Source organism: Cupressus sempervirens, chromosome 11 (assembly GCF_028749045.1).
Source record: "Cupressus sempervirens isolate cs-2001-9-10 chromosome 11, ASM2874904v1, whole genome shotgun sequence".
NCBI lineage: Eukaryota > Viridiplantae > Streptophyta > Pinopsida > Cupressales > Cupressaceae > Cupressus > Cupressus sempervirens.
The window spans coordinates 408,889,565-408,906,789 of NC_143128.1; the positions used below are offsets into that span (position 1 = coordinate 408,889,565).

General features: G+C 38.0%; 1 protein-coding gene across 2 annotated transcripts in view; it reads left to right on the forward strand.

Annotated features, from left to right (window-relative positions):
* PAA1 (P-type ATP-ase 1) overlaps positions 1-17,225 on the forward strand; it is a 271,870-nt gene that overhangs the window by 125,352 nt on the left and 129,293 nt on the right. For both annotated transcript variants that reach the window (XR_016358675.1, XM_089809766.1), the window contains exons 10-12: positions 2,456-2,506; positions 2,630-2,826; positions 3,015-3,147. Coding sequence is in view for 1 of the 2 variants with exons in the window: in XM_089809766.1 (XP_089665892.1) it covers positions 2,456-2,506; positions 2,630-2,826; positions 3,015-3,147 (381 nt within the window). In the remaining variant the exon portion in view is untranslated. The remainder of the gene's footprint in view (positions 1-2,455; positions 2,507-2,629; positions 2,827-3,014; positions 3,148-17,225) is intronic.

The window sequence follows — 17,225 nt, forward strand, 5'->3', positions numbered from 1 at the left end:
TAACACTTGCTTGAAATGCATTTTGGTGCAAAAACGAAACGGGAAAAAAGTGGCGGAAATCCTTAGCATTAAGGATTTCCATCAAGTATGATTTTCTCAAAAATTTTCTCATTTCAACATTCTTTGGTGATTCCTTGTTATATTTTTAGTCATGATGTTGCCTTCATGTCATAAATCAGGCTTTGAATGTCATAGAGGGTGGTGGAAATTTGGGTTTGGGAGGATTAAAGTGGTGGAAATCCTTAGCCTTATTAATTTCCACTGGGGGATCCACTGGGGGAAATCCTTTGCGCTAAGGATTTCCAGAATTTACTTCAACCACTTAGACTCCCAAAACTTGTCATTTCGCCCCTTATGCCCATTCTTTCACTAATTTTTTGTTTTCTATGCCTTAGCATGACCTTGCATCTCTTTTGGGTTGATGAGGAGAATGGGGGAAATTCTTAGTAATAAGGATTTCCACCCGTGGGAATCCTTAGCGCTAAGGATTTCCACCAAATTCATTGTGATTGTTATTTTTGAGAAAAATAATCATTTTTCCTTCTCTTCATTGTTTTAACATTGTATTGATTAGTTTGCCATCATAATAAAGATTCCTCACAACAATTGCACATCACGTTGTCTAAATGGGAAATCTTGAGATTTTGGGGAGAAATGATAGCTGGCGGGAATCCTTAGCGTTAAGGATTTCTACCAGGGAAAATCCTAAACTTAAAAGGATTTCCACCAAATTCACTTTTGCCCACATTCATTCCCCCAAGCATGTAAGCCTTACCATTTGGACTAAAATTCTTCCCTCCCACTAGGACTTAGGCTATGGAAATACCTTTAAAGGACACCAAAACCTTGGACAAACATAACTTCCATGCGAGCCAAAATTACTCAAACTCTCCATGGACTTGGAGACTTGAAAACGTTGCCAACTCAAGCCACCTAAGATAGTGACTCCCACTTGCTAAAGCAAAAAGAAGGGTGTCCCCATTTGCAATGGGGCAATGGTGTGGAAACCACACAACAGTTCCCAATACAAATAGCTATAGCGGCCACAATGGGAAATACTCATGTTTTTGGGATGAAATATTAATCATTCACTCAATATTAAAAACCTTTATTTAATCCACCCTTTGACAAAAGTGAAAGATTTTCTCACACTAGGATCTACATGTACTCGCAATATAATATCTTCAGTTCTCAAATAAAATATAATCACCACATACCTCAGCTCTGTGAATATTTCAGTACTGCAAATTTGTCTTTGGATAAAGACTTCACATATTTGGTGGAGATGTTGATTATATCATGAATCCACCACTTTGAAGAACAAGGTTTCTCTCTACCTCTTTTGTCAAACTCCTGAAAGCTTTTGTCTTGAGAAATTTCAGCTATTGGCAAAGCATCAACAGTTTAATCAAAACCAATAAACATCTGAACATATGAAATGCATTGCAAATTCCTCCATTTATAACAATTTGTTGAAGCTTCTAGAATCTTTGTTATGAGATAGCTTCTGCGGTAAGTTGGATGACTTATTATAAAGTGAATTTTAATAATGTTTTTTTTTTAATCAAAGTCACTTACTAATCACAAAATTAAAATAAAGTCATCCTTTTCATATTTAATTTATTGAATAACTTCAAAATAATTAATTTATTTTGCCAAAATTGGGGACATTACAGGTTGGTGCTGGAATATGAAACTAAAGTTTTCTTACATTGCCAATGTCAAAATATTACTTATCATATATGTCTTCTGGCCCGTATGGCGTAAACAGAAACCAAAAGGGTGATATACTGTTGAGAAATTCCATGGATGAAAAGTAAGTTTCAACCAACAGCTGGTAGTGACAAGACAGGCCTTATTAAAGGTGTTGTAGTGACATTAACAACCTTTATGCTGGCAAGAAAATCCTTTGGCTATAACACGTGCTTGGTAGGTTAATCTAATAGAATTTCAAGAGGAAAGTTGAGCAATCTAAAATTGAATTTAGGAGCTCTCTATTTGAGACATCAATTCCTTATATTTTAGTTGGATTGAATGTGGGGCATAACAAATGTAATTGGGATTTTAGTATCAGTTGTTAGTGGATATAGTCACAGTTTAATAGTGGAGCATCTGTATGGAAGGCAGAAATATTTGTCCAGGTGGATCCAATCCAGGTAAGTTTTCTGTCCTGTTATGGCAAGAAAGCCTATTCTAGAGTAGAACTCCATCTGAGTTAAGTTGTGTTCATGTTAATTGACATTTTCAGTAGAAACAAACGCCATCCCTTTTATAACAATATAAGTTTTTAATTGTAAGAATTACACATTTATTACATATTGATGTTCAAAATTATCATTAATATAGGTGTTTTTTTGACATTCTTTTATTTTGCCACTTGTAAGTTTAATTGACTAACTCTAAACCATCTAGCATGCGGTGATGAAGATGTTTAATGCAATTCATTTTACTGCAGGTTATCGCTTGTCCTTGTGCTCTTGGCCTTGCAACACCTACTGCTGTGCTGGTAAATTGGCAGTTGGGAAAACATTTGTCCTTATCTTCTTCCAATATATTATTATTTTTCTAAATTTGTCATTCCTCTCTTGCTACCTAACTTCTCCAATTTCATTCTCCCCTCCCTTTTTAGGTAGGAACTTCTCTAGGTGCAATGCAAGGCCTTCTCATACGTGGTGGAGATATTCTGGAGAAATTCTCCTTAGTTGATACAGTGGTTTTCGACAAAACAGGGACCTTGACTGCTGGTAGGCCAGTTGTGACAAAGGTGTTTGCTACTGGAAATGGAGAAAGAGATATTTTTTTTCCAACTGATGTGGCCACTGTTGGGTATCTCTTCTTCCATATATGTAATCTTTTGTTGGATATATATTAAATGTGTACTATCCAAACTTGAAATGTCTTTCTACAGAGTATATCATGCATCTGTTTAATGGGTGTTGTCACTGGTCTTCACTTATAAATGTATGTAAATCCATTCTAAGCAGACAATTGAAGTGATGAATTTTATGATGTAGGAAATCTAATCCTCCAAACTTGTCAGAATTGGAACTATTCAGACTAGCAGCTGCAGTTGAGGCGAATACTACTCATCCAATTGCCAAAGCTATTGTGCAAGCTGCAAGATCTGCCGGTTGTAAAATTGCAATGGTAATATTTTGGTTCTGCATAAATACCATGTATGTTATGCAATAACGTTTAGATTAATTTCAATGCACAATTAATTGTGGCATAGCGTATGGCAAGTTAAAACAATTATGTCTGAGATAAAAATAAATGTCCTCATAGAATTTCTGCAAAATGTGTTTCTGAGAATCTTCTTGTAGAAGTTCAGGTTAGCTAAATTAATTTCAATGCACAATGAGTTGTGGCATAGCATATGGCAAGTTAAAACAATTATGTCTGAGATAAAAATAAATGTCTTCATAGGATTTCTGCAAAATGTGTTTGTGAGAATCTTCTTCTAGAAGTTCAGGTTAGCTGAATTCACTGCAGCTTCACAATTTCATAAAGAGCAGCTTCTGTAAGTAAAAATGATCACTATCAAGTGCCTAGCTAGATGGTATGATAACATACGTGCAGATTTAAGATTTGAAAGTGTATTTGATGAATCTTACCATTACTGAAATGCATGGGAGGCTTGGTTTCTTCTCAAGCTGAGTTTTTAGGTTTACCTGCCAATTCCAGGTACGGTACATCAGGAATCATTAGGACTAGGAATTCCTGCTGAATTACATTGGGTTTGGTGTTTTTAACACTTTTTGTTTTTAAATTTTTTCTTTCATTTTAAGTGCCACTGTTAGTGCAAAAATATTTATCAGGCAAATATAGTCATGCTGTGTGCTGTTAAAAAAACATGCGTTGCAGGGAAGATAGTGGTGGGTTGCTGAAAACTCATAGGCTAAGTCACATGATATGTCGAATTTCATCCATGAGATTCTAATTTTAGCGAATTATTGCCCTTTCCAAACTTCATCTGAATTTTATGATATTTAATATAATATTGTTATATAATATAATATTTTCTATTTTGAAATGATATTGAGTTATTTAGTGAAATTATTTAACAATGTTAAAATATTTTGACAATTTTGTGGATATATTACTAATATTTGAAAATACATAAATATATATAACTTAAATTTAAGGTCAGTTTTTTTTTTTTCCAACTTTTATGATTGATGAACTCACATTCGAATTCAAACCTTGTGACTTAGATCATAGCTATAAGTGGAAACAACTGTCCTAGGAGCAATTCGCAATTTGTGGTTTCTTTTCCCATTTTCATTTTGAAAATGAAAATTTGAAACTTTAAAGTGCACATAATTGTAATAACAACAATTGTGAACCTTAAAAAAATTCATTATTTAAAAAAAATAAAAGCTTGAATTGCAAAATGTAAAAAATTAAACATTTAAATTGCCAAACCTGCAATTTTTTTTGTAGTTTCAAATTTACAATTTTTTTCAATAGTTTTATTTTGAACAATACAATACAACACAGTACAGCCTATATTTATCATTCTAATATTTTATAATTTTTTAATATTGTAATTATTTTATTTATAATTGTTTAATATAATGATAAATAGTTAACAAAGGGTCCACCACTTAGTGTGGTGGTTAAATGGTGGCTTTATTGTGCTCACCAAGGTTTGAAGTGCTGCTGGGCTCTTGTGTTTGCAGGCTTGTGCCTTCACTGATGCATCTTTCTAGGGGTTTGAGTGTTAACTTTGTTAATGAGGACGAGGAACCCCATGTTTTGCCTCACTGGTTGATAGCTCCGGTTGGGGACCATTTCAGGTGGGTTTGGAGGGGGTGTCATGATGCTGAGTTGGAGGTGTGTCATGCAGCATCATCAATCACTTAAAAAGTTTATTAGACACATATTTAAACGAAAAGTTAACATTTCATGTGGGTTTGGATGGTGTGGCATGATGTCATGTCCCCATTTTGGAGGCAATTTGATTTAATTAATTTAATTAATTAGGTTGTCCAAAATAATGAATATTTTATGAGGATGACTAATTAATTATTTTAATTAAATAAATAAGTGGTATTAAGTTAATTATTTATAAAGTTATCAAATAAATAAATATTAAAAGGTAACTTTATATTTAATTAATTTAATAAAGTGACTTGAATTATAAAATATTTTATAAAGTCACTTAATAGATAAAACAAAATAATGTTCTAGAAGCTTCTGGAGAAAGTGGAGGAAAAAGAATAAATAGGCACCTCGGGCTTCATTCTAATTATCCAGATTTGTTGTTGTTGATGTTGATGTTGATGTTTGTTGATGTGCATTGTGGAGCCTAGGGTTTCTGCAATAGTCACAACTGGCCATTGAGAACGAAAACTCTCAATTGGTACACAATTTTGAGGGTGTGAAATATCACTTGAATTATTGCAGCTGGGAGGAAGATACTTCAATCTTCTATTTGTGCTACATTGAGAAACAATATTTGTGGCCATTGAGAAGGAAAACTCTCAATTGGTACGCGATTTTGAGGGTGTGAAATATCTCTTGAATTATTGCAGCTGGGAGGAAGATACTTCAGTCTTCTATTTGTGCTACATTGAGAAAAAATATTTCAGTACAAAAAGCAGGCTGAAAAGGCAGTTCGAAAAAAGCAGGCCGAAAAAGCAGTTCGAAAAAAGTAGGCCGAAAAAGCAGTTCGAAAAAAGCAGGCCGAAAAAGCAGTCCGAAAAAAGCAGGCCGAAAAAGCAGAACTGAAAAAGCAGGCCGAAAAAGCAGTCCGAAAAAACAGGCCGAAAAAGCAGAACTGAAAAAGCAGGCCGAAAAGCCAGGTCCGGAAAAGCAATCCCAAAAAAAAAAGCAATCCGAAAAAGCAATTTCGAAAAAGAAAAGAAAATTATTACAGTGATCTACAATCAGGGGCGGTAGCTAGAGAGGCACGACTTGGGCACTTGAGGAGGTTATTTTCTGTTCAGTGGTATTGCAATACATCTATTCTCTAAGGCGACTTCATATGCCAGGTCTAATGTGTATTTTCATTGTTGCCTTTCACTATAGAGTGCTGTTGTAATTGTCATTTCGTGTTAGACCTATCATTCATTTTTACATTCCTCACAATGGTATCAGCAATCCATGGCTTTAGTTGTATTTAATCATGCATGTGATTAGGTACTGCTGTAGGGGAGTATTGAAGTTAGATATTTAGTATTGCATTAGTTTTCATTGGCAGTTGTAGGTGCATATTACTTTACCAGCAATCATCATATTTTGATATCTTTGTAAATGGCAAGAGTCTTGGCTAACTTAGTATGAATATTGTATTGGATACTCATTCAAAATTAAGGAGATACAATTGCTGGTCATTAATAGTTGTCTTTGAGCATTAATATATCATTTTTTATCAGCCAGTTAGCTTGCATACCAACTGTTTGTTAAAATACCAGTTGGCTGTAGGTGATCATTTTCATGATTAGAACTCATATATGCATTCACTATTGCCAAAATTAGTTGCATATTTATGTAAGGTCATTGTTTAGACAATTTGGAGTCTTTTGTAGGCATTCTCTTTGAGGCAAATCCAAACAAGAATCACTGTAGCAATCTGAAAAGTTGTATCAGTCAGAGGACCCTTGCTTGCAAAGTGTTTGATGAAATGTCAAACAACTGAAGTATAAAGGTTTTTGGTGTTTGAAGGAGTTATAACCTGTTGGGTTTATTACAGTGGTATCAGAGCGGTTTTCTTGCCATCCTGTGGGGTGAGAACCGACTTACATAAGTGATCAGCACTCTACTTTATCCAGAATGGACAGGTACAGTACAAAGTCTCTGAGGACACAATCTTGGACAATTGATAGACATAGTATCCAGAGTCGGAATTGTAGAAAGGATGGCTATTCAGACATTCGAGATGAACTTAGGAAAATAAGGCATAACATGTCTGAACTGTTGGGTAAGCACCACCGTATAAATGACAGGCTGTCCGACCCAGCTAAGGTGGATAAGTCGACTGGATTTCTATTTGGCAAATCTTCTCGCAAAGCATTGACTGATACAGTGAGAGATGTTACTAGGAACCTTAATGAGGAGTTCGAGAAACACGTTTGCAACCAGTCAGAGATTTCAGTTCAGCCACAGGAAGAAGTGGTGAAGGATATTACGCTGATTGATAGTAACGATCAACTTGATACTCAAGTTGAGGCAATTGTATACAAGTCGTCAGAGGGCGATGTCATAGGTACTCGGGATGGTTTAGTTCCAACAGGCAGTGACTACAACATAGTGGGTTTAGATGATGATGTTGGGCATGATGGTGAGATACTTGGTAGAGATGAGCAGACATTGAGCATTCATGACTTTGCTGAGAGAGAGTACTCGGCACAGATAGATGCTTCGTCACATGAGGTTGAGGCTGGTAGTACTTAACATGATTTGTCCAGCCAGTTGAAGGTGAGCGAAGATAGTATTGTGACTTCATTATCTCATCATGACAGGATGCGGGATATGATAGAGGATCACATTCGGATGATTCAGTTACAAGGTAGACATAAGGGAGTTCAGGCGAAGTCTTCTTGTGTTGACTTATAGGTGATTAGGGAAGGAATCAGAACGATGAAGTTGAGATATTTACATCTTCTATCAGATCGTGACCATCTTCTTAGCCTTGTCGGAGACTATTCAGATGCCTTGAGGAGAAAGGAGGAGGAAGTTGACAAGCTTTCTCGCGAGCTTGAGGACATTCGAGCTTCTTGGATGAATACTCCATTGGCATTACAGGACTGGGAGAGACATGGGAATGAGCATGGCATGGAGCTGAGCTTAGTTTCATCTTGCACTCTTGATACTCAGTTTTTTGTGGTAGGTGGATCATATGTGGTCGCTGATAATGTTGCGAGTTCATCTTGCATTCACATCCAGGATACAGGGACAATGTCAGACAGGTATGTGGAGTTAGTTGGTATTGGTCATATTACTCGGGTGAGGAGTTTGCTTGAGTTACCAGCTGATTCTAGTTTACGGATATGGATTCGAGATTGTTATATTGGCATTTGGGATTTAGTCAACTGGAGATCTTTATCACTTTTTGGTAGCAGTGATTGTTTGGGTGCTATCATGGATTTGATTAGCAGATTGCACGGTGTTGTCTTTTCTTGTGCCAACAGCTTGTCCGATGTTGGTATTAGTTTTTATACACCGGTGTTGGGCTTTGTTCATATATCCAGTCGACCATTCTTGCTGGAATGTGTTGATGATCTTTCATATTTGGCAGTGTGTACAGATGAGTCCCAGGATCATATTGGCCTTGATGACATCCAGGAGGATGCAGTGGGTAGCTTTGAAGATTTAGCTTCCTTGGCAGTTTCTTTTGGTATAGAGGAGTTGGATAGCAGTGCTACAGTTTTTGATACTCCGTATGTTGATATGAGCTTTGGAGTTGATTTGCAGGATATGGTTGGTAATACTCTAGAGACCAGTAACTTTGAGGATACTCCCTTAGACAGTGTGTCAGAGGAGGTTTGTAGGATACAGTCTAGCCAGTGCTATCATGTGTCTAGTCAGTTGAGAGTTAGTGAGCGAGACATTGCTATTGCTTGCCAGCAATTCGATGCTGCTCGTCAGTTGTTAGCAGTTTATGGATGGGGTTCTCCTACTAGTGATGAGCAGGGAGGCAGTTATTTTTTCTTGACAGAGATCCACTCTTTATGGGAGGCTATTCGGATTCTGAGACAAAATTATATGCAGCTGGTAGCCGATAGAGGTTATCTTATGGAGTGGGGGAGTACAGCATACGATGCATTATTGGCCAAGGAAGATGAGGTGAGTGAGCTTACTCAGCAGCTCGAGGTGACTTCATAGATTCTTGAGAGTACACAGTTGGCTTTCGAGGAGTCAGTTTCATTTGGCTAAGGTGACCATGGAGTTAGAGCGATTGCAGTCTTTACCAGATTCTGTACAGTCACAAGCTGTGGTGTCTGGTGATCCAAGGATGTCCATGGTCGAAATTATCAGAGACAGTGGAGATGGGGATGCATCCATCCTTGATACTAACATTGGCATATCAGGTTCGTTCCCACTAGAGTCAAGTTCAGTTGAGTTGGGTGCTGCAGCAGATTGTTGTATGCCTGACATGGTGGTGGCCTCTAGTACTGATGGCATAGAGACTAGAGATGTTGTATCAAAGATCATGTGTGATGTTGGTGAGCCGATAGTTGGCATGGTTCTTGCTAGTAATACTACTCCCTTGGCGATGTCTTCGGAGGTAGTAGTCAGTTCCAACATGGTTAATGATCGATTGCAGTTAGTTTCATCTGGATTGTAGTCTGAGTTACTGACTGAGATTGGCGCGTTCTATCGGCATTACACTATGAGGTATGCTCATCAATTTACCTTTGATGACCATGTTGATGAGATGATGATACAAAGATGTACTTTGGTTCCTAGTGCTTGTCATCAGTTATGGGACGGTTTGACGCCTTGGGATGAGAGTTGTGATGGGCATGACATGGCGATAGATTCTGTGGTTGACAGCTTGATAATACATGACTTAGAGCAGGAGTTTGGGAGTGATGCTGCAGCGGTTGCTGTTATTGATTCTACTCCTTTGGCTATGACATCTTCTGACTTAGCTGGTGATCAGTCACAGTGGGTTGTATCATTTGTTCATGGTGACCTGTTGATTGAGGTTGGTTCTTTTTATCAGCATTATACTGCAGGGTATGTACATCAGTTAGCATTTGATCCTTTTGTTGAGGAGTTGATGGCAGGCAAATTTGGTTTGGGTTCCATTTTTTGTTGTTCATCTTGTGATGTCTTTTCACCATCAGCAGTGCATGGGAGTTATGGTTATGAGACAGTGGCCGGTGATCTGCAGAGTTGTGTTGACTGCAGGAGTTGTACAGTGTGTGGATTCTCCATACTTGGTACAGTTTCATTCGGGAGCGTTCACCATTGTTGCAGAGTTGGATTATACATTCCATATAGGCCAGTGGGATGCGTTGATGGTATTTACTGTGTTGGCAGTTGTGATTTTGGAGTTTGGTTGAGCTGTAATTGTCAGTTTGATTATGGATTCCTCTTGGTTATATTGCAGAGGATATTACAGGAGCCTGTGTTGATTGATAGCAGTATAGTACATGACTACATTTGGGATCCAGGCGGATTGATTGGTTTATTGTTCAGCCATTGCTTGGGGACAAGCAATTTCAGGAAGGGCGGACTGTCATGTCCCCATTTTGGAGGCAATTTGATTTAATTAATTTAATTAATTAGGTTGTCTACAATAATGAATATTTTATGAGGATGACTAATTAATTATTTTAATTAAATAAATAAGTGGTATTAAGTTAATTATTTATAAAGTTATCAAATAAATAAATATTAAAAGGTAACTTTATATTTAATTAATTTAATAAAGTGACTTGAATTATAAAATATTTTATAAAGTCACTTAATAGATAAAACAAAATAATGTTCTAGAAGCTTCTGGAGAAAGTGGAGGAAAAAGAATAAATAGGCGCCCCGAGCTTCATTCTAATCATCCAGATTTGTTGTTGTTGATGTTGATGTTTGTTGATGTGCATTGTGGAGCCTAGGGTTTCTGCAATAGTCACAACTGGCCATTGAGAACGAAAACTCTCAATTGGTACACAATTTTGAGGGTGTGAAATATCACTTGAATTATTGTAGCTGGGAGGAAGATACTTCAGTCTTCTATTTGTGCTACATTGAGAAAAAATATTTGTGGCCATTGAGAACAAAAACTCTCAATTGGTATGCGATTTTGAGGGTGTGAAATATCTCTTGAATTATTGCAGCTGGGAGGAAGATACTTCAATCTTCTATTTGTGCTACATTGAGAAAAAATATTTGAGTAAAAAAGCAGGCCGAAAAGGTAGTTTGAAAAAGCAGGCCGAAAAAGCAGTTCGAAAAAAGCAGGCCGTAAAAGCAGAACCAGAAAAGCAAGCCGAAAAGCCAGGTCCGGAAAAGCAATCCAAAAAAAAAAGCAATCCGAAAAAGAAAATTCGAAAAAGCAAAGAAAATTATTACATCGATCTACAATCAGGGGCGGCAGCTAGAGAGGCACGACTTGGGCACTTGAGGAGGTTATTTTCTGTTCAGTGGTATTGCAATACATCTATTCTCTAAGGCGACTTCATATGCCAGGTTTGATGTGTATTTTCATAGTTGCCTTTCACTATAGAGTGCTGTTGTAATTGTCATTTCGTATCAGACCTATCATTCATTAATAGATATATCATTCATTTTTACATTCCTCACAATGGTATCAGCAATCCATGGCTTTAGTTGTATTTAATCATGCATGTGATTAGCGTACTGCTGTAGGGGAGTATTGAAGTTAGATATTTAGTATTGCATTAGTTTTTATTGGCAGCTGTAGGTGCATATTACTTTACCAGCAATCATCATATTTTGATATCTTTGTAAATGCCAAGAGTCTTGGCTAACTTAGTATGAATATTGTATTGGATACTCATTCTCAATTAAGGAGATACAATTGCTGGTCATTAATAGTTGTCTTTGAGCATTAATATATCATTTTTTATCAGCCAGTTAGCTTGCATACCAACTGTTTGTTAAAATACCAGTTGGCTGTAGGTGATCATTTTCATGATTAGAACTCATATATGCATTCACTATTGCCAAAATTAGTTGCATATTTATGTAAGGTCATTGTTTAGACAATTTGGAGTCTTTTGTAAATATTCTCTTTGAGGCAAATCCAAACAAGAATCACTGCAGCAATCTGAAAAGTTATATCAGTCAGAGGACCCTTTCTTGCAAAGTGTTTGACGAAATGTCAAACAACTGAAGTATAAAGGTTTTTGGTGTTTGAAGGAGTTATAACCTGTTGGGGTTATTACACATGATGCTGAGTTGGAGTTGTGTCATGCGAGCATCATCGATCACTTAAAAAGTTTATCAGACACTTACTTAAACTAAAAGCTAATATAATTATGTGTTGTTAATGGTAGTAATTAATTATTAATTTCATATTAATAATTAATTTCCAATAAAGAAAGAGTTCCAAACAGAATTCAAACTACTAAGAGATGACAACGAGATCCTTGCCGAGATCTACAACATTGAACAGGGGAGGAACAAGTCAGTTGGAACCTACGGGCTACGACTAAAGGAACTAATGGGGAAAATGGAATATGCCACTACTGATAAACTGAAGAAGCAGTGGTACGTTGAAGGACTAACAACTTCCCTCCAAAAGAAGATGAAGATCGTACCCCTGACATCGTACAATAATGCATATAATTGTGAAGTGGACCTAGAAAGTGATTGTAAGACTTCCAAGAAAATGAAGTCCTCAGATGATGAGTCCTCCATAGAAATTAGTGAGGATGAATCAAGTAAGAAAGTGCATGCCCTACAAAAAGGCCTTCAGAGGATGATGAAGGAAGTTAAGGCAACAGAAGGAGGATCAAGAAAAATTGAGGAGGATGAGGTGTGGTGTACGGACTGCAAGGAAGTTGGACACATGAAAGGGTCCTTCCTGATGAAATCCTTCTGTGACATCTTCCAGATTGCGGGACATTCCACCAAGAATGCCCCTCTAATCTAAGGGTCAAAAACCAACTAGTGTTGTTTACACAGGAGCAACCTTCCACATCTGGAGCCGAGAGTCAACAAAATAATAACAATATTGCATTGAGCAACGGCTACAGAAATAACCGACAGGGAGGCAGAGGAAATAATAATAACAATCACTGTCCAAGGATCCAGTATGATGTAAAGGGAAGGCCAATGATGCAATGCATTAATTGCAACCAGTGGGGACACTTAGCCTGGGATTGCCAGAAGGAGCAAAATGCACAGCAATTTTATAAATGGTGCAGACCTGGGAACCATGAATTGGCCAACTGCTTGAAGCCTAGTTGCAACCTCATTGATGTGGAAACAAGAGATACAAAGGATGACATCCTAGCAATTACACGAGCACAAGCAAAGAAGGCCACGTATATAGACCCTCGTACAGAGGAACAAAGGGTACTGGAGGCAAAGGTCGAGATTGAGAAGGAAGTACAGGCCTGAAGGGACCTCAAGGATATCTCCGGTTCTTCTACTCGAGCCACAGCATAACAAAATATCCTAAGGTAGATGATGCAATTGGAGATATAAGTGAAATTCTAGGACCAATTGGAAATGATGCCACATTTAAAAGCAGCCTTGTTTAACACCCCAACCATCCCAACAAGTACATTGGGATAGACAAAGGTTCTTGGCAATTCCGCAATGAACCCAATGATACTTATAGTCAATAGCAGACAAAACCCAATAGTAGTGGAGATGGTATCTTGGGTATCATGTTGACGAACACAATTGTGGATGAGTCAGGGGTAAATGTCTTTCCTGAATAAACTTGGAAGAGTCTAAGCAAGCTGACACTCTGGCCACCAACCTTCAACCTATTGGGGGTTGACCAACATGGCATTAAAGCCCTCAAAATCTTAATGGCGCAACAAGTAACAATTGAGACACAACCCTTCACGTTCGACTTCGTCGTAATCCCTCTAAAGCGTTAAGGAAATGATGCCATCCTCGGGAAAGGGTGGTTGGTGACGGCTAAGCCAAATTATAACTTGAAGAAAGTATGTTGTCATTTGAGAAGGTGGAAGAAAGTTTGTAATGGATCTCAAAATGCAATTGGTTGGAGAGGAAATGGCATCTTCCTAAGATTCAGAATTTGATGACGGAGGAGACGAAGGGAAAAGGAGTATGGAGCCCAATGACGAAGGGGTATTAGAGTTGGAGGATGATACAGATTCTATGGATGGCCCATTCCATTGGTAAATGAGTGATTACGAACTATTCCCTCCATTGTGTAATGTGCTCGAGATCGAGGAAGATCCAAATGAATACCCTCGGGAATTCAAAGAATACAAGGAAGGTGAGGCATGAGTCGAGTAGAGTCCCACCCATTAGTTATGCAAAGATGAATGGATACAATACAAAGAGGCGAAGCTAAGGAGATAAAAAAGAGAACCCAAAAATCATCTTGATGGGGGATGAGTGGAATCCAGTATTAAAGACGACCACATTCAAAATTTTTACGGAGTACAAAGATGCCTTTGCCTGGATCAACAAGGATTTAAAGGGTGTACCTTTTGAGTTATGTGTACATCGAATTCCTCTAGTTCTCAGAGCCCAACCTATGAGGAAATGGGCATACAGGATGGATAAGGATTATGTTGCAAGGGTAGAAACCGAAATTAAACAGATGGTGGAGGCAGGTATTATCTTTCAAGTGGAGATGAGTGAGTGGGTTTTACTGATTGTGATCTCCTTAAAGTAAAAAGCGAACCAAATCCACATTTGTGTGGATTTTTGATGTCTTAATGCACTAAATATTTAGGACCTGTTCCTCATTCCGTTCACTGACAACATCCTTGAGGAAGTAGCGGGCCATGAGATTTACTTGTTTATGGATGGGTTTTCCAGATATAACTAGATATTCATTGCAGAGGAAGACAAATTAAAAACAACCTTCATAGTGGAGGATGTTGTATATGCATACAATAGGATGCCCTTCGGCCTCTGTAATGTGCCAATGACCTTCCAGTGCATCATTCTTTACATCTTCGACAAGATGTCCAAGGGAAACTTTAAAGTGTTCTTGGATGACTGGTCCATATTTAGTAGAGAGGACAAAAATATTGCCACCTTAGGAGAGTGCATGGAACACTGTTGGGGAGCTTGTTTGGCACTTAACCCAAGGAAGTGTCGGTTTATGGTGCCACAAGTGAAGTTGCTCGGGCACATAGTATGCCAGGTAGGATTGAAAACAGAGCCCAATAAAGTGTGTATGATAGTAGAGATGAACACTCCTATGGATATGACTGGCATCAAATCTTTTGTCAGCCATATCGAATACTATCGTCGGTTCATAAACAACTTCGTACAAATTTCATTTCCCTTGGACAAACTCACGAGGAAAGGGGAGCCGTACGTTTGGGAGAAGGAATAAGAGGAGGCCTTTGAGGAACTAAAATCAAAGTTGATGGGTGCTCCTATTTTGGGGTTCCCTAAATGGGACAAAGAATTTCATGTGCATGTGGATGCGTGAAATTATGCCATCAGGGCCACCTTGGCTAAGTAAGGAGCGCACAAACTAGATCACGCAATATATTTTGCAAGTAGGCTACTGTCGAATCCTAAGAAGAATTACAACACCACAGAATGGGAGGCCCTTTGAATGGTCTATTCTGTCCAGAAATTCAGGCACTACTTATTGGTGATGCTATTTACTTTTTGTGTAGGCCCTCATGTACCTGGTCAATAAACCCATTATTCAGGGTAGAGTGAGCTGATGACTTCTCTTACTCCAAGAGTTCACATTCTGTAATGTTCCCGTCATAAAATAAATAATTAATCAAAACTTTGTGTATGGGCCGATTTCTTCAGTATATCTTGGACCCATTTTTATTTAATTGTTTTCATAGGTGTGGCCGTTAGCTATCTCTTTAAACCCTCAGAAAGTTCCACTGAAAGGTATTTAAGCACGACATGTAGGTAGTAGTTGGTATGCGATTTGGATTATTTTCTTTGTACTCTGAATTCCAATTGAGATTCTTTGTTGTTCATGATTTCGGAAGTGGAACATCTTCCCTACTTGGCTATTCCAATCTGGGTGGGATTCAACCGTCACCCTATTCCATTTTTGTATTACTTTCTCGAGTTTGGCAAATCGGAGCATCATTATTATTTGCGAGTATCATTGCTTCTGGACTATATATATATATATATATAAATTGCAGTGTCCATAAACGCTTCATCTCTGCTATTGGTTTGTTGGTTTTCATTATAATTCATTACAAGTAAGGCATATAATCATGGCACACATTGACATTTCTTATTCATTCTCCGTATTTGCAAGTGTACAACCTTCCCATTCACCCTCAATTTGCCACTGTATGGCCAGTCCCAGAACACCACACACCATCCACCTACCAGTTCGTACGGACTTCAAGACCTTACTGTACAGTCATCTACATACCATACGGCTAGTCAAACCACTATACCATTCGGTCTCCTAGATGCATTGCCCTCCATTCCCCCATCCACTGTGCACCGTATGGCCTACCCAGGTTGCAACATATGGTTACTGGGACTTAGTGCAGGCATTTCTTGGAAGTGGAATTTGGCAATCACTGAACTCATATATGGGGAATTAGACATTGAAACATTACTGTGGTATTAGAGCCAAAAATCGTACCATCTTGTGGACAATGAATGAAAGTCTATAGCCAAAAGAGGAGGCCAAACTCAGTTGATAGAATGACGAATCAAGATGCCACTCCGGCAGAAGTCATGATGCTATTGAGGGATCTTTCGAGGAATCAGGCACAGATCAATGGCAGTCAATGACTTATGGAAGGAACTTTACAGAAATTGGTAGACAATAAGATATCTGGGGAACAAAATGGTCACAATTTCGACTCGGTTTCGGGAAATGGGAATCCTCAACTAGCACGCTTTCGACCTTCCATGCCGACTTTGTAATGTTCCCATCATAAAATAAATAATTAATCAAACCTTTGTTTATGGGCCGATTGATTTAGTATATCTCGGACCCATTTTTAATTTTATTGTTTTCAAAGGTGTGGCTTTCTGCTATATTTGTAAACCCTTGGGAAGATCTCGGAAGGGTATTTAAGCACGACATGTACGTAGCAGTTAGTATACAATTTGGATTATTCTCTTTGTATTGCGAATTCCTATTGGAGTTATATGTGTTTTCCATTTCGGAAGTGAAAGACTTCTCTACTTGGCTATTCCAGTTTTGGTGGGATTCAACCCTTACCCTATTCCATCTCTGTATTGCTTGCTCGGGTCTGGCAAATTGAAGCATTGCTATTATTTTCAAGTATCATTGTTTCTGGAACTATTGACATATGTTTATATAAATTGTAGTGTTCATTGGCGATACATTTGTGCTGTTGGTTTTCACACTAATTCATTACCAAGAAGGCATACAGTCACGCCACACATCGACATTGCATATTCATACGCTGTATTAGTTATTGTACAACCATCCCATCCATACTCTGTCTACCACCATATTGCCAACCCTAGAACATCGTACACCATCACCTTACAGTCTATACGGACTCCAAGACCATACCGTACGGTCACCATACTCACCATACGTCATTCCCCCCTCATTGTACAATGATATCCTTCTTCACCTTATGGCCTATACACATACCATACAGAAGCACTTA